The sequence below is a fragment of the Rhinolophus sinicus genome, linkage group LG11 (assembly GCF_036562045.2).
Source record: "Rhinolophus sinicus isolate RSC01 linkage group LG11, ASM3656204v1, whole genome shotgun sequence".
Lineage (NCBI taxonomy): Eukaryota > Metazoa > Chordata > Mammalia > Chiroptera > Rhinolophidae > Rhinolophus > Rhinolophus sinicus.
The window spans coordinates 4,693,042-4,717,271 of NC_133760.1; the positions used below are offsets into that span (position 1 = coordinate 4,693,042).

Sequence of the window (24,230 nt, forward strand, 5' to 3'; positions counted from 1 at the left end):
ATACACACATATATATACACACACACATATACACACACATATACACACATATATACACACACACATATATATACACACACACATATATATAAACACACACATACACACACACACATATACACACACATATATAAACACACACACATATATACACACACACATATATACACACACACACATATATATAAACACACACATATATACACACATATATACACACACATATATAAACAGACACACATATATATAAACACACACATATATACACACACATATATATACACACACATATATATAAACACACACATATATATACACACATATACATGCACACACATATACACACACATATATACACACACCTATATACACACACATACACACACACACATATATACACACACACACATATACATACACACACATATGTATATCAGAACTGATATATATCAGAACTGAAAAGATTCATAGGATAAAGCTCAATATTTTCCAGGTCATCAAATAATTACAGGTGATTTTGACCAGCATTAATTACATCATAACAAATAACTGTATAGTTGTTCTATTTATAAAATATTTTATTTATTTATAAACATGAAAATGTATACATGTATAAACCTTTTATATATTTAGATAAGTACTTACTTATCTGATTTTAAAATATTTATCATAAAGATTCATAACAAATCATTTTAAATGGCTTAATTATTAAGACAGTGTTTTCTATGTTAAGAATTTTCCAATATTTTTATACCCAATGCATTCCTTTTGCAATTAAAAAAGTAGTATTTGTTGGTATGAAATGAAAGACGAACACAGTCCCAAATACAGTAGGAAATGCCATATGGATTGCAGACCTCCGGGATGTGCTCTGTGCCTCCGCCTCCTCGGTGCGCCCTCACCCACCGCCTCTCCCTCAGTCTGTCTCAATATGCAGCCATGTTTCTCGTGTGCACAGCTCCAGCGCCCCTCTGCGTGGAGGACGTTCTTCTCTCCCGCAAAAGCACTCCTAATGCTGAAGTTTAGGAAGAGCCTGAGGGTCCAACACCAAGAGAAATGGTTCTATACATTTTGGTTCATCCATACACTAGCACGCGCTGCGGCCACTCAAGTGGCCACCTGGGGGAATAGTCAGTCACCTGGGGAGACCCTTACAGGACACTGTCGAGGGGGAAAGCAGCCGGTTGTCAACTGGGATGACGCGGTTTGGAAATTCAGCACTGCTTAGGAAAAACAAAAAACAAGACACACGTTTGAAAAGCCTGACGTCCTTTTTCCCCTGGGCGCACCACTGAAGGTCTTGGTGTCGCCCTGGGCCGCCGCCCCACCCAGTGTTACCGGTATTGTAACAACAAGCCGGACCGATCTCGCTTCTGTCGAGGTGTCTCCGATGCCAGGTCCTCATCTTTGACCTGGGGCGGAGGGAGGCAAAGCGGACGAGGTCCCCTCTGTGGCCACGTGGTGTCTGACGAACATGAGGAGCTCTCTTCCGAAGCGCTGGACACCGCTCGTGTTTGTGCCAACAAGTACATGGTGACAAGCTGTGGCAAAGATGGGTTTTCACATCCGAGTGCGGCTCGCCCCTTCCACATCAGCCGCACCAACAAGACATGGTCCTGCGCCAGGGCTGACACACTCCAGACAGGGAAGGGACGCAGGTGCCTTTGGAAAGTCCCGGGGCCCAGTGGCCAGCTCCACGTGGGCACGTCACCACATCCATCCGCACCAGCTGCAGAACCAGGAGCCGGTGGCCGAGGCTCTATGCAGGGCCACGTGCAAGTGTCCCGGCCGCCAGAAATCCACACCTCTAAGAAGTGGGGCTTTACTAAGTTTAGTGCGGATGAGTTTGAAGACGTGGTGGGTCCAACGCGGCTCATCCCGGATGGCCGTGGGGTCAATACACCCCTGTCGTAGCCCCTGGACAAACGGCGGGCCCTGCACTCACGAGCCTTGGCGCTGCCCCCTCTTTACACTCACCAACAAACTACACTTCCTGTCACAAATAAATAACCAAATGAATACGTCTCGTGCTTGTTGCCCTGTTTGGTATTTTCTAGTTTTCCTAAAGGTAAGTTTTGTTTCGTTTTCTTTTGTTTTGTTACCAGGAGAGAATAGTGTAAATAAGTTAATAAAAATAATAATAATAAAGTGAAGGAAACACAAAGTCATAAAGGGAACGACTGACTCCCAGAGCCCCTCCTCCCCGCCCCTCCCACCTGTGGTGCAGAGTCCAACCCGAGAGACAGGAAGCGGATGCAGACACAGCAGCTCAAGGCCAGAGACACAGGGCCGTCAAGGGGCAGTGGCTCCGGAGAGATCCCTCCACCAGGAGGACACACTGCAGCTCATGGAATTTTCCAGACCCAAATGCAGTCCCTGGAGGGAACTGGTCCTTGTGAGTAAGCGAGAGGTGACCTTGCAGGACTGGGGGGTGAGGGGAGGTGAGAGGGACAGGACTCTCGCTAGGACTTTCGTGAGCTCCCACAGCTGGGCACACCTCACCCAAAGACACACACACACAGTGTTCCCTGGGTGGCTATCTGCCTTGATCTCCTCCCCCACTTCTCCAACTGCACCCCTTCCCATCTCCTCACCTTCCCCAGGACCCACTGTGTCCCCCGGACATGCACGACTGTCGTGCTTCACTGGCCGCCAGGTGTACTTGCCTCAAACTGCCCAGTGTCCATAACTGGAGGCCTGGAGCTGTGGGTCTCGGGTGTCTCTGCCTCCTCCATGGAGCCAAGGCTTAGGGCTCACAGAGCAGTAGCCGCCTGATGTCTTAGGTGACAGCAGATCCCCCCTCTGTTCATATCGCCTTCACTGAATTTAGACGCTAAGTCAAACACGTGTGTAGACAGTTTTCAGGGAGTTTTATCCCCCCAGGTAATCCTGCTGAGACTCCCACTGGATTCCGCTCTGTGCTCAGAGGTGCTGGGGCTGCAGTGGTGCCCGACGCAGCCCTCCTGGGGCTCACATCCAGTTTGAGATGCAGACCTGTCCCCACACCGAATAACCCAGAGTGTGGGGACTGCAGTGAGGGGGGCCCAGGGCTGAAGAGCAGGAGACTCAAAGCTGAGCACTGAAGAATGAGTAGAAGTGAGTCAACAAGGAGAGAGCAGGGATCAGTGTGCCAGAAATGGGGACCAGCATGTGCAAAAGCCTAAAGCTGGGAGACAGTGTGGTCATCTGTAGAGTCGTATGTGTACCTGGGGCAAAGAGCGTGGGTGTTGTGTCTTCTGATAAATGCATACATGAGTGAATGCATTAATGACTGAATGAGGAAGTACATGGGATGATGGGGTAGGGTAGGTGTAATCTAAAAGAGGGCTAGATGAGTCATAAAACAAAACCCAGCTCTTGCTAAGAGTGTCTCACAAGCCACTCTAAGAGTTTAAACTTTATCATGAGAACATTGGGGAGGCTGGAAAGTATTTGAGCAGGGGGAGTGCAGGGTCACAACTGGGCTTTATAAGGATCCACAGAAGGGTTGTGTGAGGATGGATTGGAGGCTGAGTGTCCAGGGAAGAATCCAGGGTGAAAGACGGTGAGGGAGGAATGGACCAGGATAGGGGCTGAGCAGATGGAGAGGACGGGACAGGCTGGGGAGTCATCCGGGAGCTAGGACCCCTTGGTGTGTTCAGCAGTGTCTGTGGATCATTGTGTGGGTGGTGTCAGCAAATCTCTCTTTCTGTGTCTTCCTCAGCCAGTCTCCTGGCCTGTGGGATCTTCCAGAGCTCTGGCCAACTCTCCATCGTCCCCTTCATAGGGTTAGAGGGATACAGGAGCTTCCTGGACCTTGAGAACATCCCCGAGGATGCTCAGGAATACAGCTGGCACCGGGGTGTAAGCGACAGTGAGCGAAATATGATTGTCAGCTACAGACCTCCCTCCAATTCCTGGCAGTCCGGGCCCATGTTCAGCGGCCGGGAGAATGTAACCAAGGAAGGCCGCCTGAATATCAAGAACTCTATGTTAAATGACACGGGGAACTACACCGTGCGGGTAGACGTCAGCAGTGGGACCCACAGAGCAACCAGCTGGCTGGAGATTCGAGGTGAGTTGACAGGTTGCCCCATTTCCCTAACGCAAGTGTTGAGCCTGGAGGCTTTGGTAGTGAGGTTACTCGGAGATCGTATTGTCCAATTCTGCCAACCACCTCCAGGTGACACTGGGAGCTTTGGCAGATGGTTATCCAGCTTCAACCACAGAGATGGGTCACTTACTACCTTAAGGATCCCATTTCGCTGTGTATCAGTTATCTGTTTGTAGTGCAGCGTAACAAATAGCCACAAACTTAGCAGCTAAAAACAATACCATTTTATTAGCACACAGTTTTTGTGGGTCAGTATTTCAGGTGTGGCTTAGCTGAGTCCTATGCTCTGAGACTCATAAATGTTGGCCTTGGCTGTGTTCTCAAGTGTGGCTCTGTACACAGGCGTTTCACATCAGGCCTCTTGTTTCCTCAAGGTCAGCTAAAGTCTCGTCTGCTGAGACAGCGACTTATTTAACACAGGTAGTTATGAGACAGACAGCCCTCACCTTGACCACACTCTATAGGTTAGAAAAGAGTCACAGGTCCCACCTGTATATACTGCACGGCCGTGGAACTTTGTTTTCCCTCTGTGGTCCTCAGCTTCCTCACCTGTAGAATGGGGGTAGTGTCTGCCATTGTGGTACGTTGTAAGGTTAGAGGGGGTATTTGTAAAGTAAATGTGACTCCGATAATGAGAGCAATTATTATGGAGAGTCCAAATACCACCTCTCGCTCTGAATCCTACCCACAGCTCCTTGAGTGGGAGTGTCCTGACCTGGGGGTTTGGAAATAACCATTAGGCCACATGCCTATGCCAAGACCCCAGACCCCATTTTACAAGTCTTGGTTTCTCCCCGACATACCCCAAAACCACCCCCTTGGAGACAAGCAGAGCTTGAAGAGGCAGACCCCTCCTCTAATCTTTTCCTGCTTCACCCAGAAGAGGAAAGCGACCCAGGCATCTCGACCAACACCACCTCTGTGGTTGAGTACATGGATTCTGTGGCCGCCTTCTGCCACACCAACGCCACTACCATCAGGTGGTACGTGAGTGGCATACAGGTGTCCAGCAATGATCTGATGACGATTTCCCCAGACGGCAAGACCCTCATCATGCTCAAGGTCGGCCGCTATGACGTGATACTTCGGTGTGCGCTGGAAAACATCCTAGGGTATCTTCAAAAGAGTGAACAGATCTTTCTGACGGTGGCCTGTGAGTGCTCTGGGGTCGTGGGTGTGAAACTGGGGGTGGGCTGAAGGTCTTCCAGGGATATAAGGCTAATACGGGCAGAACCAGAGAGAGGTAACATCCTGAGCAGCTTGATCTGGATTTGAACCCCAGCTCCGACTATTTAGCTCATTGGACTTCAGACCCCACCCTCATTGCTCCGAATCAAGGCCCACACGATTTTAAATGGGGAGCTGAGACATAGTGTGTATTTGTTCAGATCTGACATTTGTGTAAAGAGGGGACAGTTTGCAACCAATCGTTTCTTACACTGAAATTTAACTTATTAAGTTTTCAAAGCCTACTTTCCTTGAGTTTTCAAATTCAGCTCATTGGTTTTTTATTTCTGTTCTTCTACATTTCATGACATCACCTTTACTTTTGCTTGTACTCAGATTGAACTGACTCTACTCCCGTAAGCGGACAGTTCAATTGATAAAACTGAATTGCGCATCTCATGCATTCCCTTGTCTCTATAACCCTTTGGCCGTCCACCAAGGCAAGTTTGCAATCCAGGAAGACCTCAAATTCTCAGGCAGGTCTCGTCAATCGAAGACTCTGAACTTGTCAATATGACGGAATTCAGATTCTTTCAAATGTTCCAAGACTGTTACATATTTATCAATCTCTTCCATATATTTTTCACAAGTCTAGAATCATCTTCACAGGTAAATCTAGAACCACTCTTATTGTCTCTCCAGTTTCTTAAAGTGCAGGCTGTGGCCATCATGTGGGGAAAGCTGTCACGGAGAGGACAGTTGCTGACCTCTGAACTCTGCTTACCGGTCAGAGGTTTGAACCAGAGCCCAGGACGATGGACTACAGCTGTTCAGGGGGCTCCTCCCGAGCCACAGGGCCCCTTGCTTAGCCTGTTTGCTGGTCAATAGGAGACTATTGAATCCCTGATCCGCTCCTCTGAGCCTCGTTGTCATCATCTATGAAGTAGATCAATCGTGGAATTGGTCACATGTGCTGCTGTGGGAATTAGGAGAGCGCATGAACATGTAAAGTATGTAGGACAGTGCCCGGCATGCAGTGGGCCAGATGCCTTTGCTTCTACTCTGTACCTATTTTATTATGACATAAACGGCTCCCATAGTAGGTGCTTCCTAACGGAAGACATTATTATTATCGTCATTGTTGTTGGCACAGCTGCCTTGCCCCCGGTGCGCCTAGGGGTCCGCTCAGGGTGCAGAGTGGGACACCCCCTGGTTGGAGGTTCTGATCCTCCCACCAGGACATCAGACCCACAGCTCCAGGTCTCTTGCCTTGTCTCTGCAGATGGACCCGACAATGTGAGGCTGAGAAGTGATCCCAGTGTTTTCAACGGCATCCTGTCTGCTGAGCTCGGCTCCAAGGTGGAGATGAAGTGTACCTCCACTGCCTTCCCGGAACCCAAGTACCGCTGGATCCACAACGGCTCCCTCCTGAGCATCTCAGAGGGAAACATCACCCTCCCGAGTCTGACCTGGGAGCAGATGGGCAGATACAGATGCATCGTGGAGAATCCTGTGGCCCAGCTGACCATGTACAGGGACATCCAGATCCAGAGGAAGACCGGTAAGTGCATCTGCTCCCCTCTTGGGATTCCGCTCTCCAAATCTTCCCACCTCCATGCCTGTGCCTACACAGTGCCCATCCTCAGGAATGCCGTCTCCACCTTGCCATCATGCTCACAATGGCTGGATGAAATCCTCCCGTCCTCTGAGGTCTGAGCCCAAAGCTGCCTCTTCTAGGAAGCCCCCAGAGTCCTCTTCTCAGCGTTAGGGTGAATTCCAAGGAGATAAGGTCAGCCAGCATTTACTGAGCACTAAGAGCCCGCCACCATTTCAGCCTGTGTGACCCTCAGGTTCCCTCCAGAGTAAGTGACTGTTATAAGCATCACCTCCATTTTATAGGCAAGAGCATGAGGCTTGAAGAGTTTGAGTGTTTTATTCAAGGTTCCAGTTCTAATCCGCAGAGGAGGCAGGATATAAACCCTGGCGATCTGACCGCACATCTTAATCTGTCAACCTACTGGGCTGCTTCCAAGATGAGGAAGTCGGAAGACAGGAGTGGACGTGGTGTAGAGGAAACAGACATTTGTCGTGGATATGGTGTCTGAAACATGGCTGGGGACTGAATTTCTAACTGGGGAAAGAACCTTTTCAACGACCACACATTCAATCTTCTGCATCAAGAAGAGAGACTGACGTCCTCGGGGAGAGAGCAGACATGCAGGGCCGTAAAAGGCAGGGACACTGGAACCCGATGACCTGAGCTCAAATCCCAGCTGTGTATCTGCCCATCTGCATGAAGCAGGAGCGAGCAGTTTCACTTTCTGAGCTTCAGTTTCCCCATCTGTCGTGTCGGGATAACAAGGGTCCCTAATGACAAGTCTGCTGCAAGAATGAAATTAGAGATTGAGCAAGAAAGTGCACGAGAAGCCATCAGCCTGGCTCTTCCCAGACAAAGCCACGAGCAGATACTGGTTGTGAGCTACAGACGTTGATTTCGGTCACTCTATTTATTAAGCACCAATTAAGCACCAGACACAATGTATTGGTGCCGCTGTCTGACTCACACCTTTCTACCCCATTGGAGTATGAATTCCAGGAGGACATGGTTGGGTGAGGTCTTTGATCGTCACTTGTCCCCAGTGCTTAACACGGTGCCTGGCATATAGCTGGTGCTCACTGAATATCTGTGCAATGAGTTAATGAGCCTGTGTAAACAACACCCTGTCACATTCTGTCCTCTTATGTGGGTCTGTCCTTCTCCAGAGCACTTATTGCCTCCGGCAATGATATTAGCCATCTCTTTGCTAATTGTTGACTGTCCACTTCCCAGCTAGAAAGACAGCCCCATGAGGGCGAGAGTTGGTTTTGTTCAATGTTCAATCCCTACTACCTAGAACAGTGCTTTGCACATAACAGGTACCGATAAATTTTTGAAGAACAGGTGTATAGGTGAATTAAAGGACAGGTGAATGGTGGCCCTAACCCCCACATATCCTCTCCTTCCAGGGTACATTCCTATTGGTGAAATAGATTTCTACATCTCCGGATCCCTGGTGGTGTTTCTGATCGTGATGACAGTCCTGGGAGGTGTCTACCTCTGCGGAATCCTGGTCTACCTGATGATCAACCATTTCTCCACCAGGTGCGTCAAGGTTGCCCTGGGTCAAGGACGGGGCACTGGTTGGGTGTTGGCACTGAGGAGCCATGACTCCCTTGAGAGGGGGAAGCAGAGCCAGGTGTTGAAGGGAAGAGCCAGGAACTGGATTGTCAGGGATTATCTGGGGGGCAGACACATAGGTCTCAAGGACCAGAAGCCAGGCAGAAGGAGAGATGGAAGGTTTAGAGTCAGCCCGGCCTCTATCATATCAGTAGGGTTTCATCCAGTGACTTGACTTCATTCCAGTTTCTATGTGTTTACAATACAGCTGTAGAGGTCCACCTAGAAGGGCAGATGTGAGATGTATCTGGTACATAGGAGTCACCAGTGTCCAAGTCACATTTGAGAAACAGGTAGCAGAGGTCAACTACATTGGGGGAAGAGATTGGGTGCAGGTATGATTAAAATCTGGATTCAAATTCCAGCTCTGGCCCTAGCTGGCTGGGTGATCTTGCGCCAATCATTTTTCCTCTCAGCTCTTCCTAGTCCCACTTGGAAGATGTGAACTGTCACACCTGCTCTGAAGGGTGATGGGAGGGTTAGACACACACCTTGGAGGATGAAGGGATTGGCAACATTCATGGCGGAGTGGACCAGCTTCTCAACCTCTATCAATATTTAGAGGCAGATAATTATTTCAGTGCTGGGGGTCACAGATTTTCTGTGCATTGTAAGACATTTAGCAGCATGCTGGCCTCTACCCACTTGGTGTCTGTAGCAACCACCACCATAACCTCCAGTTTGGACAACCAAAAATGACCCTAGGCTTTATAAAGTTCCCGTAGGGGGCAAAATTGCCCTGAGGACCACTGTAGTAGATGTTAAGAATAGCAGTGAGGATGAGGATGGTGATGATGATGATGGTGATGGAAATTATAAGAACAGTGGTGATAATGATGTCAATGGTTGTGATGGTGCTGCCATCCAATGGTGGTGATGGTGGTGACAATGGTGATGGTGATTATGGTGGTGATTGTGGTGGGTGATAGTAGTATTGATACAGTGATGATGTGAAGATTTTAGAAGATACATTCTCTTTTACGTTTTGGTATTTTGACATTGAGACTATTTGTGATCATTGTGTGCTCTCCATATCAAGCGGCTTAGAGTATCTGCCCACAGTGTGACAGGAGGCAGGTTAGCCCTCTTGTGCTTTAGTTTACCATGTGTAAAATGGGAGTAACACCGGTACCGACCTCACAGGGATATCTCCTGTGGGGATAAAGTAAGATATTACTAATAAAGATCTTGGAGCAGGTTTGGCATGTAGTCAGTACTCAGTAGCATTTTAGATGTTGTTGTTAATGCCATCATCGTCGTTCAATGTACAGTTTCCAAGCTGCTGCGATAAACTCTATGGAGAGTAAGAGTGTTTCCAGGAGACCTGGTCTCCTCTTCAATACCTGGAAGAAGCGCCCTAGCCAGGCATCTCCCCCTCCTCATGGCTAGAAGTCAACCCAACATTTTCACTGCTCCATTCCCCTTAGAGGTGCCACCTTTTCCATGGTCTGAGGTCTCCAGTCTGGGCTGGGAGTCAGAGAGACAAGGTTAGAATATTGGCCTCTGTCATTTTCTTGCTGTGTGACTTTGAGCAAGTGACATCACCTATCTGAACTCCTGTTCCTTTATTCACAAATGGCATTAAAGTATCAACTTGTGTACCTGTTGGGAGGGTTCAAGATAACTTGTATAAATCATCTACCATAGTGCCTGTCATATAATAGGCATGAAGTGAATTATCGTCATCACCATCATCACCGTCATCATCGGTAATTAGGCCAGATAGTGCCAACTCCTTCCCCAAGTGCACCAGCCTCTTTTCCCTCCACACACCCTCCAGCCCCTGTCCCATGGTATCTCCCTCCAGTGACCTTAATACCTCAGAAATGTATTTTAAAAAGTATGGGGAATAAGGACTCTTGGTGTAGAAGTTAAACCCCGAGATTTAACCCTCCTACTCCTGGGGTCCCTCACCAGAAAGGCTTAGAAAGAAGCTGAGCCCTCATCTACCCGGGACTCTCCTGTGTTCTGTTAGTTTCCTACAGACCTGAGAAGTGACTGCGTCCCTGATTTCTTCCCATAGGACAAACCGGGCCATTTGAGTGTCCACATCAGAGCTGGAGGACGAGACCAGACGGGCAAGGAGGTAAGGGGGCCGTGATGGAGAAGGGCTGCAAGTATCCATAGGGGTGGGCTAGGCTATGGGGGCTAGTACTCATAGGGGACAGTGAAGTGAGGGAAGCAGCCCGGTCACACTGAGCTTGGGAGATGGAGGCTCTTGGACGAAGTCTGGAGACCCCACCTAGGACCTGGGCTGTGACGTCATGGGTAGTGTGGCTACTGGTTGCTCCATCGCCAGTCAGAGCCAACCAATAGGATGCAGGCTGGGGCAGGTCATGTGCAGGCTCTGTGCTCTGATTCCATTGCTTCTTCCTCACCAGCAAATGTGCTTCTAACTTCCCCACTTCCCTAGTCGACGCCATGGACCATCAGAGACGCTGATGCCCCATCTCAGCATTGCTGATGGCAGGGAAACAGCACAGCCTATAAATATGCAGCAACTGGAGTTGCCTAAATGGGGCACAGCACATGTTGAGCTAATCTGTCATCTGTTAGGAACCAAGCTGGGGAAAGACACTTACTGACGCAGGAAATGCTCATAACTTGATAAGTTGGAAATGAGTAATACAAAGCAGCCTCTGATAGGCCCATAGTTACACAAAGTATAGATTAATTGATTGATGTACATATAATATGTACAGTATGTGTTTTCCACAGTTTTATGTGTATACACACAAATGTATACACACACATATACATATATACACATGTGCACAAAAATTGTGGAAAACATTATTAACAGTGCTATGTCTTAATTTCCTTCTTTACCCTTTACTGTATATTCTAACATTTTTTTCTCATGAAGTGTATAAATTGCCTTTATAATCACAAAAAAACGCCAATAATGTGAAAACAGTATGAAGTTACTTCTGCCTCCATAATGCCATTTCTGAAACCATTTTCTGTGCTGTCTTTATGGGGGTGCCCAAAAGCATGTAAGCAAATTTATTAATCACTATGGCAGTCACAGTACCAGAAAGGAAGGAAGGGAGGGAGGAAAATAAGGGAAGAGAGACAGAAACTACTTTCTGACAGAATCTATGGAAGTGGGGACAGTCAGCCTAGCAGCTGTGGTCATAACTGCTTTGAAATCTCACAAAGCACTTAGGACAATGCCTGGACACAAGGGAAGACCCCAGGACCCACTGATGAAGACCCCCTTGTGGCATTGGGGTCATATAACTGGATTCAGCCTGCTCCCTCCACTTGTAGGCCTGTGTGGCTTTGACCAGCTCACATGAGCCTCCTCCGTAATGTGGGGATAGTGCCAACCCTCTCAAGACTCACTGTGAGGATTGAATGAGACAGGATGCATGAAGGTTTGATGCACAGTAGGTGCTGAGCAAATATCTTAGTTCCTAGGGCTGCTGTGACCAGTTACCACCAACAGCGTGCCTTACAATAGCGTTCTCTCACAGTTCCAGAGGCTAGAAGACCAAAATCCAGGTTTTGGCAGGGCCGTGCTCCCTCAGAGGGCTCTAGGGAAGAATCCTTCCTTGCCTTTTCCAGCTTCTGGTGGTTACCAGATATCCTCAGCATTCCTTGTCTTGTGGTGTCATAACTCCAATCTCTGCCTTCGTTGTCCCCTGGCCTTCTTCCCTACCTGTGTCTCTGTGTCCACATTTCCCTCTTTGTGGGGGGAAACACCAGCCACTGTATTTAGCACCGGCCCATGTAACTTATTACATCTGCAAAACCCTCTCTCCAAATAAAATCATAGTCACAAATACCTTAAGGGGTGAAGACTTGAATATATCTTTCTGGGGTACACAATTCAACCCACAGTAACAGGGACTCATAGGATTATTGGGCCTCGTGAGTTTCCCATTGTCCATCTCCAGTCCCTACATTCCTCCTGTTACCAGACCATCCATCCATCTCTCTGCCTGATGGATTCTGGTCCCCATAGGGAGGTCCCACAGACCCTCGAGCTCCCAACATGTGACTCTGACCTCATTGTCTCCTCTTGGCCCTGCCCTGTCAACACTTTAGGGAAATGAAAACATGCATTGACACAGTCATGTACAGTTATGCTCACAGCAGCTTTATTTATAATTGCCAAAAGCTGGAAACAAACCAAATGTCCATCAATAGAGAAATGGGTAAACAATCCATGATACACTCATGCAGTGGAATCCTACACAGCAATAAAAGGAAATAAAATACTGATATGCACAACAGTTCGGATGAATTTCCAAATATGTGATGCCGAGTGAAAAAAAGGACAAGAGTATATACTGTATGTTTCCAGTTATATAAATTAATTACATAATTGATAAGATTCATTTTTCCAGATATTGATCCACTTGTTCTACCACCATTTGTTAAAAAAAATTCCTTTCTGTTGAATAGACTTTGTGCTATTCAAATTAACACACACACACATACACACACACACACACACCCTATTTTGTCACATACCACACTCTTTTGATTAACTTTAAAGTAAAGTTTTATTTCTCCAACTGTGTTCTTTTCAAGGTTGTTTGACTATTCTAAGTCCTTTACATTTCCACATAAATTTTAGAATCAACTTGTCAATTTGTGTACACACACACACACACACACACACACACACACACACGAATTACTTTAAATCAATACAGAGAAAACTGACATCCTAACAGTTTTGTGTCTTCCAATCCATGGACATGGTATATTTTTTCATTCATTTGCACCTTCTTTAATTTCTCTCAGCAATGTTCTGCATTTTTTAGTACAGAAGTATTGCATTAAAAAAAAATGTTCCTTGGTACTTTATGACTTTCAATGCTGTTATAAATGAGCTGCAGTACAGATTTAGGGAATGTTTAATGCCTTGTCACGTCCTTTTACTTCTTTCCATCAAGGCTGCTTCAGAAGTGACCGCTGTGACACACTCCTTTCCTCATCTGTAGCTGTAGGTGAATTTGGGGATCATGTTTCATTCATTAGATGGTCGTGTGATCATTTGGGAACCTTTTGCTTTCATTTGGTTTCTTTATGGGGAGAAGTCATGAGCTTCTGCTTGACTCCCATCCAAACCCAGAAGTCTACCTCTTGAACTCTACTTTCTAAAGACAGAGGCAGATGAAGGCCAGGTGGGGCATTCCAGGAAGCGGGACCTCAGCTGCAAGGACTGTCTGATGCTGGTCACCTCCAGAGTCAAGAGAAATTCCCGGTAGGAACTTTCTGTTCAAAGCGCAGGGATCCAACATGTGCTCAGCATACACGTTGAGCCACGTGCTCGGATACGATATTCCTCCCACAATTCTCACCACAAACTTGCAAGCAGGACTTCTCAATTGTTTCACAGGGCAGAAAACTGAGGCACAGGGAGGTGGGGATTGGTCTGTCACCTAGTAAAGGGGCAGACTGTGGATTTGAACTCACAACTCTTTGGTCCCTAAGCCTGTGTTCTTTCCACTATACTTTAAACTCATCACCTAGAGGGCTTTTAATTATACAGGAATCGCCTTTGGTTTTTTTCTTTTGCTTGTCGGAGGCCGCCATCATCAAATCGGGGCCAAGTCTGTAGTTCCTCAATTGGGTATACTGATCTCTGAGTACTCACTCTCAGTGACCTGCTGTACCTTCGTGTTTCCAGGCTGCCTCCCATGAAATTTGAGGGATGCATAATGAACCTCTTCTTTCTCTCCCATCGAGGGGTCAGTCAGAGTTGTGGGAGGGTGGTCTTGGAGGCTGACTGGCTGGGATTCCATCACGGGACCCTGAGTGGAGGGAAAGAAAAGAAACAGTGAAACAGTGGGGACAAGATAAGGCAGAGAGTATCCGGGAGAAAAGCCCAGGAATGCCTTTATCCATTCATGCCACACACGTTTTTGTTGAGATTTCCTTCTTTCAGGCTTTCCTCAGATAGCGAATACTTGGTGAGCACCTTATTTGGTGGTTGCTAATTTCATTAACTTCCCACAACAACCTTGTAAGGAAGATAATTTTATTGTCTCCATGTTATCGATATGGAAACTGATGTTGAACCAAGTAAGTAGTGTGCTCAAAGTCCCTGGTGACCCACGATCCAATCCAGTTCTTTTCTGATCCCAAAGGCTGATCTTCCGAGTGTGAGGCCCTGAGCTGGGTGCTGGATAAACCATGGTAGACATGGCAGACACAGGCCCTGGCCTCTTGCAGCTCACTCTTTAATTGAGGGAGGCAGCAAAAATGAGCTAAAGAAGTAAATATCCAATGGTGAATTATGATAAGATGGACAGGAACCAGGTAAGGGAGAGAGAATTCCAGGTCCTTGATTCAGGCATGGCACCTGCCCTTGGGAAGCTCAGTTGGTGGGAGGAAAAGTCAGTGAAAGAAACGCTGCTCTGTGGTGGCAAAGGGGACTTTGCGGATGTGATTGTTAAGGATCTAGAGATGGGAAGAGGCTCCTGGATTACCTCGTGGGCCCAATGTAATCACAAGCAAAAGAAGGAGGCAGAGACAGATGTGAAGATGCAGGTACTATGCTTCTGGCCTTGACAATGGAGGAAAGGGGCCACCAAACAAGGAAAGCAAGTGACCTGTAGAAGCTGGGAAAGGCAAGAAATTGCATTCTCCCTGGAGCCCCCAGAAGGAACTCAGCCCCACCTGCCAATGACTTGATTTTAGCTCAGTGTGACCTATTTTGGACTTGTGACCTCCAGAACTGTAAGATAATATGTTTATGTTGTTGGAAGCACTAACTTAGTGGCAGTTTGTTACAGCAGCAATAGGAAACTGATGCAGCCTCAAAGAGTGGATAGTGACAGGTGCCAGCCAACAGAACGAACGCTTCGACAGAATTGTTATGTTTTTGCTTCTCCTATTTTCTCTCGAGTGTTCAAATCTAAATACACACACACACACACACACACACACACACACACACACACAACCTCTTCCCAACACTACTATTATCAAGAACACTAGTGACCTCTAAGAAATCCATATGGTCATCTTTCAGTCCTTGCCTTTCTGGACTTTGCAGCAGCAGGAGACTCGGTTGCATGCCTTCTCTAAATAAAAATCCTTCTTTGATTACAAGACATCAAATTTCCCTGGGTCCATCGCCTCACTGGCAGCCCCTTTGCTGGGTGCTCCCCATTTTCCTGACCCGTAGATATCAGAGCAGCCCCAGACACTTTCCTTCTGCACCTTCACTTTGTGAGAGTGTCCATTACAAGGGCTCCTGTCGTCTGTAGGCTGATAGCTCCCACGTCTGTACCTACAGCCCATCCCCTCTCTGGTAATACAGACTTTGATCCGACGGTATACTTGAAATACCCACTCCCTTGTCCAAAAGGCACGTAAAGCTCAATGTATTTAAACCGAACTTCCTTTCCTCCCCATGTCTCTTCCTCCTACAATCTTCTCCACCTTAATGGTTGATGCCTCCATTTTTCCAGCTGCTCTGGGAAAAAATGTAGAAGTCGTCCTTGACCCCTTTCTCACCCATACCCTACTCTCAATCCATGAGCAATTTCTGTTAACCCTAACTTCAGAATTTATCCAGAACCCACTTAGGACCCACCGCATGACAGCCCGGTTCCAGCCACCACCATCTCCTTCCAACCTCTTTTCTAATTTCCCTGCCACACAGTCTATTCTGCACGTAGCAGCCAGGGGGTCCTGTGAAAATGAAAGTTGGATCATGACCTTTCTCTGCTGAAAAGTCTCCAAATGCCCTCAGTAGCCGGCATGTGCTGCTGTGACCTACACACGTGCTGACTTCTCCACACTCGTGTGCTGCTTTCTGGCCTTTGTCTCCCTCACTAATCGCATGAACCTCCTTGGTGCTTCTCCACTTCCTAGTCAGCCTCCTGTTTCTGAGCGTTTGCACCTGCTGTTCCCTCTGCCTGGAGCACTTTCTGGTCACGCAATCAAGTGGCAGACTCTCGAGCCTTTGCTCAAACATCGCTAACAAAAACATAAGCAACTTATGGAATGGTTATCAAATATAAAATATCAATAAATTGCAAGTATATGTGATATTTGCAAATCACATATGTGATAAGAGGTTACTATCTCGAAGAGATAAAGAGTTCCTGCAACTCAAAAATTTGAAAAAAAACTAACAAAATATGGGCAAAAAATTTGAATTAGACATTTCTCCATGCAAATGGCCAGAAAGCATATGGAAAGATGCTCAACATCACTACTCATTAGAGAAATGCAAATCAAAACTACAGTGCAATACCATCTGATATGCATTAGCACAGCCACTATATTTTAAAAAAACAAAGACAGAGTCATTACCGTATTATGGACTATATTCCCTATGCTGTACTTTATATCCCCAGGACTATATTGCGTCCATCACTTTGTACTTCTTAATCCCTTCCCCTTTTTCACCCACCCTCCAACCCCCTTCCAATTGACAACCATCAGTTTGTTCTCTGCATCTATGAGTCTGTTTCAGTTTGGGGTATGAGACTAATCAGGGGGATCACTTCATAAATTATGTAAAGGTCTAACCACTATGCTGTACACCTGCAATGAATGTAAAATAATGTTGAATGTCAACTCTTATTGAAAAATAAAAAATAAAAGGTGGTAAAATTCTGTATTAAAAAACAAAAATAAATAAGTAAAATAGAAAATAAGTGTTGGTGAAAATGTGGGCACATTGGAAACTTGTACACTGTTGGTGGAAATGCAAAATGGTGCAGCCACTATGGACAACAGTGGCGCTTCCAAGAAATAGATAGATAGATAAATAAATAAATAACCATATGACCCAGCAATCCCACCTACAAGTATTTATCCAAAAGAATTGGAAACAGGATCTTAAAGAGATATGTGCACACTCATGTTTATTGCAAGATTTTTATAATAACCAAGAGATGCAAGCAGCTCAGATGTCCATTGACATCATTGAGTGGATAAAGAAAATGTGGTAGAGACATCCAATGGGATATTAGTTAGACTTTAAAAAGAAGGAAGTCCTGTCACGTTACAACATGGATGAACCTTGAGGACATGATGCTGAATGAAATAAGCCAGGCTCAGTGCAAAATAAAAAGGGGGCCAAAAACCTCACATTGAGATTGATATTCTAATGCAAGATTCTAAATCAAAATGAATGGAAAGAAAATCCATTGAGAACAAAATATGAAACTTTTAAATAATCTGACGATTAGTAAGAGTGCCGCTCTAAACCAATTGGAGCTTGAGGCAGAAGAAAGAAATGTGTGCCACTGTGTATACGTCTTTACATATTTTTAAAGATCAGTTTCTCCAGAGCATGATTTAATGCAATATTATGGAAAACTGGAAAAGTGGTATATTAAAACTTTATTTTAAGTTGAAAGATTTTATTTCTACCCAAACCGGAATTTACTATCATTTTCTTCTCTTGGCTTCACTGGAAGCAAATGTAGAAAGAATGTTTTCAAAATCAACCTGTCTGCTTCTCTCATTTTCATCTGAGAAGGATGCCATGCTTCACAATTTCCCTTGAGTAAGTTATGATCTTAAATAACTTTTAACTAACCTCACTCAGTCTACTGATCCTGCCATTGTTTAGATTTTCGATACTTTGCACATCCTGGATTGTTTTCATTAATTTTGATTTTAAAGAAAAGCAGTGCATTGAAGCGTTGCTTATCTCATTTCCTGAGATTTTTGGCAACCTCTTAAGTTCTGCTTCTGAGGTGAATGCCTCACTCACCTCACCCTAATCCCAGCCCTTCTGGAGAGGCAGGTGCTTGAGAGGTCAGAATATGCAGAACAGCAGGCTGAGAAGTTTGGGCTTTATTCTCTAGATCAGGGGTGGACAAACGATAGCCTGTGAGTCAAATCGGCCCACTACCTGTTTTTGTAAATAAAGTTTTATTGGAACACAGCCATACTCATTCATTTACATATGGTCTGTGGCTGCTTTCATGCCACAACAGCAGATCGGAGTGCTGCAAGAGAGACTGCATGGCCCAAAAGCCAAAATTATTTACTATCTGGCCATTTATAGAAAGTTTGCCAGCCTCTGCTGTAGACAATGGGGCAAACAGAATTTCGAAGGCAGAGGAGCTGGACAGTGATGGCTTTAGATAATCGCTCTGTGTAGGGCAACAGAGGTGACAGGCAGGAAGACGAGGGGCTCCAGGAAGAGATCCTGAAGTTTGGGCAATGATGGGGGTCAAGATGGAGAGAGGGGAACCAATGCTAGCTGTTCTTAGGAGGAAAAATAGACAAGACATGGCAACCTTTTAGCTATAGAAGAAGAAAGGCAGGACAGAGAGAAGGTGACTCGTCCGTGCTGGGCCTGAAAGAAGAAGGAGGGGCTGTTGTGCTGTGAGCAAGATGGGGAACTGGCCGGGGGAGATGAGAGCAACCTGGGCCACGCTGAGCAGAGCAATCCAGGGGGCCACCCAGGGGGAGGTGGACAGGTGGGATGCTGGATGGTGAGACGCCCATGTCACTCACCTGAGAGATTGACCTCATGACAATGTTTGCACCCTCCGTGCCCGTGTTGCCCATTCCCGCTGCAGTCCTCAACATTTTCTTTCTCCAGGATCTCACTCTGAGTGAAGAGATCAGAGAGGCTTTCAGTCCAGCCAGACTCACCCCGTGCCAGAGACGCCCTTCCCACCCTTGCTTCAGGCTCTGGACCCACCCAGGACCCTCCAGCTCTGCGTTCAGGAATTCTGTGGCCTCCTGCCCTTCCTCCCCAGGGCTTTCCTTCCCTCCCCAGGAACAGTGCTCACAGGATGACAATGACACAGAAGCACAGGAAGAGCAGGGCTGTAACACTTGCTCCCCCGACGACCCCCAGCGACACTCCTGAAAACGGGGAGGCTTTTCCTGCAGACAGATTGCGTTATTGGTGACCCCTCCCCCCCTCAGTCCCTTCTCCTCCCACGCCCTGTAGGGTCCCACATGTCTGTTTTGTGACCCATTTGCCAGACACAACATACAGGGACAGAAGAGGGGGTAGAGATCAGGGAGAGGCAAGTGAGGGGTACAGGGCTGGGCTGCAGCCTGCCTGCATTAAAATGCTGGGGGTTTTTGTTCATTGTGGAGCTTATTTTGCATGCTTTTTTATTTAAAAGAAATGCTGTGTTGTGATATTCTTTCTCTTGATTGCTGAGGCTTCTTTGGCTTCTCCTCTAATTGTGTACCCAAGATGAGTGCCTCATTTGCCTGACCCTGATCTTGACCCCGCAAAGTAAGGACCCTGTGTCCCCAACACACACCTGTCCGGGCCCCAGCCCCTCTCTACCAAGCCTCACTTCCTTCCCCTGTGCTTCTCCCTCCCAGCCCTTCCCCCACCCCACAGAGCTGGCCAGGCAGGAAGACAACAGGTGATGCTCTGAGTCCCAGGCCAATTCCAGGCCTCACAGCCAAGCACAGACAGAGCTGAGCTCCCCTTTGAAGTTCAGGGGGCCGCTGGGTGGACTGTGAGGGTGGCGGGTGCTGTTCTCCTCCAGCCCCTCTCCCATCCACTGGTGCCCTCACTCTGCAGAGAGAGGTGTAGGGAGACGTGCAGGGACTCCCACGGGTGCTGAGCTCGGCAGGTGAATTCCCCTTCATCTCCGACGTGGACGCCAGACAGCTCCAGGACCCCAGTGTTCGAGGGGTGCAAGGGATTCAGGGTCAGGTTCCGCCGGGTCCAACTCAGCCTGGTGGGGGGGTTGCTGTCAACCACACAGACCAAGCGCAGGGACTGGCCCTCCGGGACTGAGAGAGATGAACCGTTCTCCAGGGCTGTGGGTGCTGGGGAAAGAGACAGACGTCAGAGTGACAGAGTGTTCAAGAGAAAGCGAAAGACAGAGAAGGAGACCAGCTGAGAGGAACAGACACACAGACATAGGTTGACACACACTTTCACTCCTCGCTGGTGGGAATGTAAACTTCTCGACTCTCCATGCACAACAATTTGACCATTTCTCTCAAAATTAGAAGGAACATACGAAGTAGCTACATTTTGCTTTTAGGAACTTATCGCCCCCCCACCCCCATTCCCCCAACCACACACAGTTGTGAAAATAGACACAAGATTATTCGTTGCACATAACATAAATGCCATGGGTCTCCACTAATGGAAGATGCAAACACAACCAGAGTCCATCCAGGCAGGGGAATACCACACAGTCACAGACAAGAATGACGTCTGTCCTACTGATATCAAAGGACCCCTTATCCTTTAGGTGGACAAACCAAGGCTCAGAGCAGCGAGTGGACACTGGTCACTTCCTGGGAGGGGACTTGGCATCTCAGGACAGACTCTGCTACGCATTTTGAATTTTTTGGTTGTGTGAATATATTACCTGTTCAAAACTACTTAAATAAAACATCGTTAGGGAAAATTCACAGCCAAGCTGGAGATGTCTTCAGGAGATTGATGATATGGGGCCTCAAGAGGCAGCTCTGCCATGTGGATGGTACCCTGTTCTCCTGGTGCAGCTGACGGGGGGTAGGAGGAGTCCTTGGGGGTGAGGGGCTGAAGGGGACAGCTGCTCACAGGGGCCGGGTGGGCTGAGGATGGAGGGACCACTGGGTTTACCCACCAGGGGGTGTCTGGTCACCGGGGTGAGACCAGGATGAGGCAGGACCCAGCCGGGCCCTACAGTGGAAGAGGCCCTGCTCCCTACAGCCCATGACAGGCTCCTCCTACCTGTGCCATTTCCTTGGAAGACAGTTACGGTCAAGTTCTGTGGAGAGTCTGGGACAGAAAGACATGGCAGGCGCAAGTCAATGGAGCTGCCTACATGGGGGAAAGGTGGAGGCAGGCATCCTCCTGACCCCCTCCCAGACCACATTCGGGACCCAGCACCCGGTGTCCGAGGCCCTGAGCCCCATGCCCGCTGCCCTCAGGACCCCACCAGAGACCCCAGCTTCCTGGCCCAGCTCTCACAGGTGACGTTGAGCTGGATGGTTCTCTCCACGGTCACATCAACTGCAGGGAACTTCACCTGACAGGTGAGGTTAGTGCCGTGGTCCTGGGGCCGAGGGGTGAGGGTGATCATGGAGGAGAGGAGGGTCCTGGGGCCCAGGGAGGTGAGGGCAGCTGAGGTCCAGGAGAAGATGGGGGGCGTGCCCCGCTCACAGGCCCAGGGCACAGAGCAGGTCAGTTTCCTGGGGCGGCCAGACTCCAGGGAGCCTGGGAAGCGGATGTGGGGCGTGTGGGTCAGGGCTGGAGAGAAGGGGCGACACGGGATGAGGAGGGAGGGGCCCAGGTGCGGCCCCGAGAGACGCCTCAGGCTTTGGTCCAGCTCCTCCCTCTGAGACCAGACACGCTGGACCCCCAGCACCGTCCCAGGAGGGGGTGCATCCCAGCCCTGTCCTGAACCCCCATGTCCTTCCCCTGTGGCTTCTCCTACAGCCCATTCCTTACCTGTCACCTGCACGGAGAGCAGGTTAGATGTGTAACTCCATAACATATTTCCTCTCTCCACCCGAAAAAAATATTTTCCTTTGTCCCTCCTTTTGGCATCTCTGATGTCCAGGGAGCAGTTGTAGGTCGGAGGGTCCCCAAGGAGGAGGAATCGGCCCTGGGTCTCCTCCTGTACTTTACGATCTGGCTTGTTTGTGGCCACAGGAGGATCTTGGCCTATATTGGCCCCTTCCCGGAACCAGTAGCCATGAGCTGGGTCAGAGTTTGCCCACCAGTATCCGGGATAGATGGCAGTGCAGGGCACAAAGACACACAGGCCCTCCTGCACTGTCACAGACTCCGACATTGTCAGCCTGAATCTTTCATCCTGAGCCAGGGACCCTGCAGGGAAACGAGGGTCAGCAGAGCCCCCACCCTGCCCCCTCCCCTTGACCACTCACCTGTCCACAGCAGGGACAGAAGCAGCAGCAGCATCTCTGACACGGAAGGTTTCTGGCTCCTGTGGGAGAAAAGAGAAGGAAGGCAGTGGGAGGGGAGCTGGGGGAAACCACGGAAGGTGGGCGGAGCGTGAAAACTCCTCCTTCACAGAAGAGGAATCTCAGAGATGGAGCTCGTCCCCCACCCCCTGCACAGAGCACATGGACACCCCAGGGCCCACAGATCCTGGACACCTGCCTTTGTAGTCCTTCCTGAACTCCCTCCGGCCCCAGAGCAGGGCCAGCAACATGTCTGGGCTTGGCAGCGCAGGTTCCCTCTGGAAAAGTCTGTTTCTCAAGGTTTGTCTCTCAGAATTAGAAGTAAAAGTTGCAAGATTTAGAGGAGGCTCCAGAGAAGAAGAGGTGAGGTCAGCACAGTGACGCTTGTCGGAGGAGGAACTCCACTCTCAGCCACTGTCAGGCTGGGGCAGCCCTTGGAGGCCAACCATTGACCCCCACACTCACCTCTGGGGGCCCGGAGGTCAGGGAAGGTGAGAGAAGCCCAAATCACACCCCATGCAGGCCCCACGTTCATCCCCTGCCTCCCTGTCATGCCCTTCCCCCTGGGGGGTCAGTTTCTGCAAAGTTAAAACAGGTTCCTTCTGGCCAAACCCTCTCGTCACAGGCTGTAGACGTCTGTGGAGGGGGGTCCAGCCAGGGGTGGGGCTCAGGACATGGGGGATGGGGAAGGGGCAGGGGGTGGAGGCGGCCAATTATCTTTCCTCCTTCAATGTCCACATGGTGAGCATCCCCTCTCTGCTCACAAAGTCACACACCAGCCCTGGATGCTGCCCCGAGAGACACTGTCCAGTGGGTCACAAGTGTCTGGAGCCTGGAGCTCCCTGTGACAGCAGCTGTGATGGGTGACGCACAGGTGGTGTGGGATGTCACTCTTTCCCTATTGGAGGTTGAGTCTCAGGGGACTGGGCATAGGGGACACCCGGTCAGTTGAGGTGAGGATTCGTGTGTTAATGCACATGGAGGACGTCAAAGGAGCTCGGCTGGCAGGACGCCTGGGAACTGAGGCTGTGATTCTCTGCACAGTGGGATTCCTTAGGGAAGAAAGTGCAGAAAGTCAGGCGCAGATTTTGAAAGGGAAAAACACCCCTTGATCGCAGCTGTCTGGGTGCCAGGAAGGATTTCTTCATCACCGATGTCTCATGGGACCACATTTGTCATTGCTCCAGAGCATGGCAGGATCTTCTGGCCTCTGGGGCTTTGCTTGTGTAGGTTCTGCTCCCAGCAATCGGGGTGTGCAGGAGACACGGAGTGAGAAATGCCAGCCTGGGACGTCCACCCTCGGCGATGGTGAGGGTTTAATGAGAGAAGAGACATGCTCCTGATGTCACAGGTTATTTTTAACTGGGGGGGGGGGTGTGGTGGCAGGAAGTGGTGGGAAATCATGAGAGGTGATGCCTCCTTAGGGCCAGGTTGGGTTCTTGAAACATTGGGGTGGGGGGCAAATACAAGACACATACAGAGAAGAGCCCTCACAAGAACAACTCAATGATTCATCACAACATGAACACCCTCTAGGGAATAGGACCTCCCCACTGCTCCCCACCCTTCTCACCGCACCCACATCCCCCACAGGAGCCCTTAGCCTAGCTTTAAAGCTAGTTGTTTCCTTGCTTCTCTTCATATTTTTGTCATCCCAGCCGCTTTCGATACTATGGCTTTGCACATGTCTTTCTTCAGACTTCTCATGCATAGAAATAAATTAGTCTGTTTTCTTCCATCCAAGTTCATGAATCTGCCCATCCTATTCTGTCTCCTTCCCACAACCTGGAGTGGAGTCAGCGCTGGGATCATTGAGAAGGGAAGGTGCAGGGTTGCAGCATGAACACCGGCTCCCACAGATCAGCAATTCCTGCGTTTTCAGCGGGCATCTTATCCCCTCCTGGGCTCCCTGTC

The 24,230-nt window shown here is 48.6% G+C and overlaps 2 protein-coding genes and 1 pseudogene across 7 annotated transcripts; 2 read left to right on the forward strand and 1 right to left on the reverse strand.

Annotated features, from left to right (window-relative positions):
- The first annotated feature begins 1,266 nt into the window (after window positions 1–1,266).
- Window positions 1,267–2,010, forward strand: LOC109438402 (large ribosomal subunit protein uL16; annotated as a pseudogene).
- Window positions 2,011–2,231: 221 nt separating this feature from the next.
- Window positions 2,232–19,214, forward strand: CEACAM18 (CEA cell adhesion molecule 18). 4 transcript variants are annotated; one of them, XM_019718293.2, is made up of 7 exons: window positions 2,232–2,399; window positions 3,704–4,054; window positions 4,977–5,246; window positions 6,543–6,821; window positions 8,267–8,402; window positions 10,501–10,563; window positions 10,859–12,916. In XM_019718293.2, the coding sequence occupies exons 1-6, from the start codon at window positions 2,348–2,350 to the stop codon at window positions 10,517–10,519; spliced, it is 1,107 nt and encodes a 368-aa protein (XP_019573852.2). In that variant the 5' UTR covers window positions 2,232–2,347; the 3' UTR covers window positions 10,520–10,563; window positions 10,859–12,916. The 4 variants fall into 4 exon arrangements, with proteins under 4 accessions (XP_019573852.2, XP_074171669.1, XP_019573851.2 ...); XM_074315568.1 differs by lacking the exon at window positions 10,859–12,916 and adding an exon at window positions 19,018–19,214 and having other exon boundaries at window positions 2,235–2,399; window positions 4,974–5,246; XM_019718292.2 differs by having other exon boundaries at window positions 2,235–2,399; window positions 4,974–5,246; window positions 10,891–12,916.
- LOC109439983 (sialic acid-binding Ig-like lectin 13) lies at window positions 14,011–22,539 on the reverse strand. 3 transcript variants are annotated; one of them, XM_074315548.1, is made up of 9 exons: window positions 22,281–22,539; window positions 21,841–22,221; window positions 21,361–21,639; window positions 21,121–21,168; window positions 19,962–20,219; window positions 19,211–19,307; window positions 18,930–19,026; window positions 18,178–18,267; window positions 14,127–14,248 (listed from the first exon to the last, which is right to left on the reverse strand). In XM_074315548.1, exons 1-8 carry the CDS (start codon window positions 22,312–22,314, stop codon window positions 18,223–18,225), a joined length of 1,239 nt encoding a protein of 412 aa, XP_074171649.1. In that variant the 5' UTR covers window positions 22,315–22,539; the 3' UTR covers window positions 14,127–14,248; window positions 18,178–18,222. The 3 variants fall into 3 exon arrangements, with proteins under 3 accessions (XP_074171647.1, XP_074171649.1, XP_074171648.1); XM_074315546.1 differs by lacking the exon at window positions 18,178–18,267 and having other exon boundaries at window positions 14,011–14,248; window positions 22,281–22,537; XM_074315547.1 differs by lacking the exons at window positions 14,127–14,248; window positions 18,178–18,267 and adding an exon at window positions 18,308–18,768.
- Between the last annotated feature and the right edge of the window lie 1,691 nt (window positions 22,540–24,230).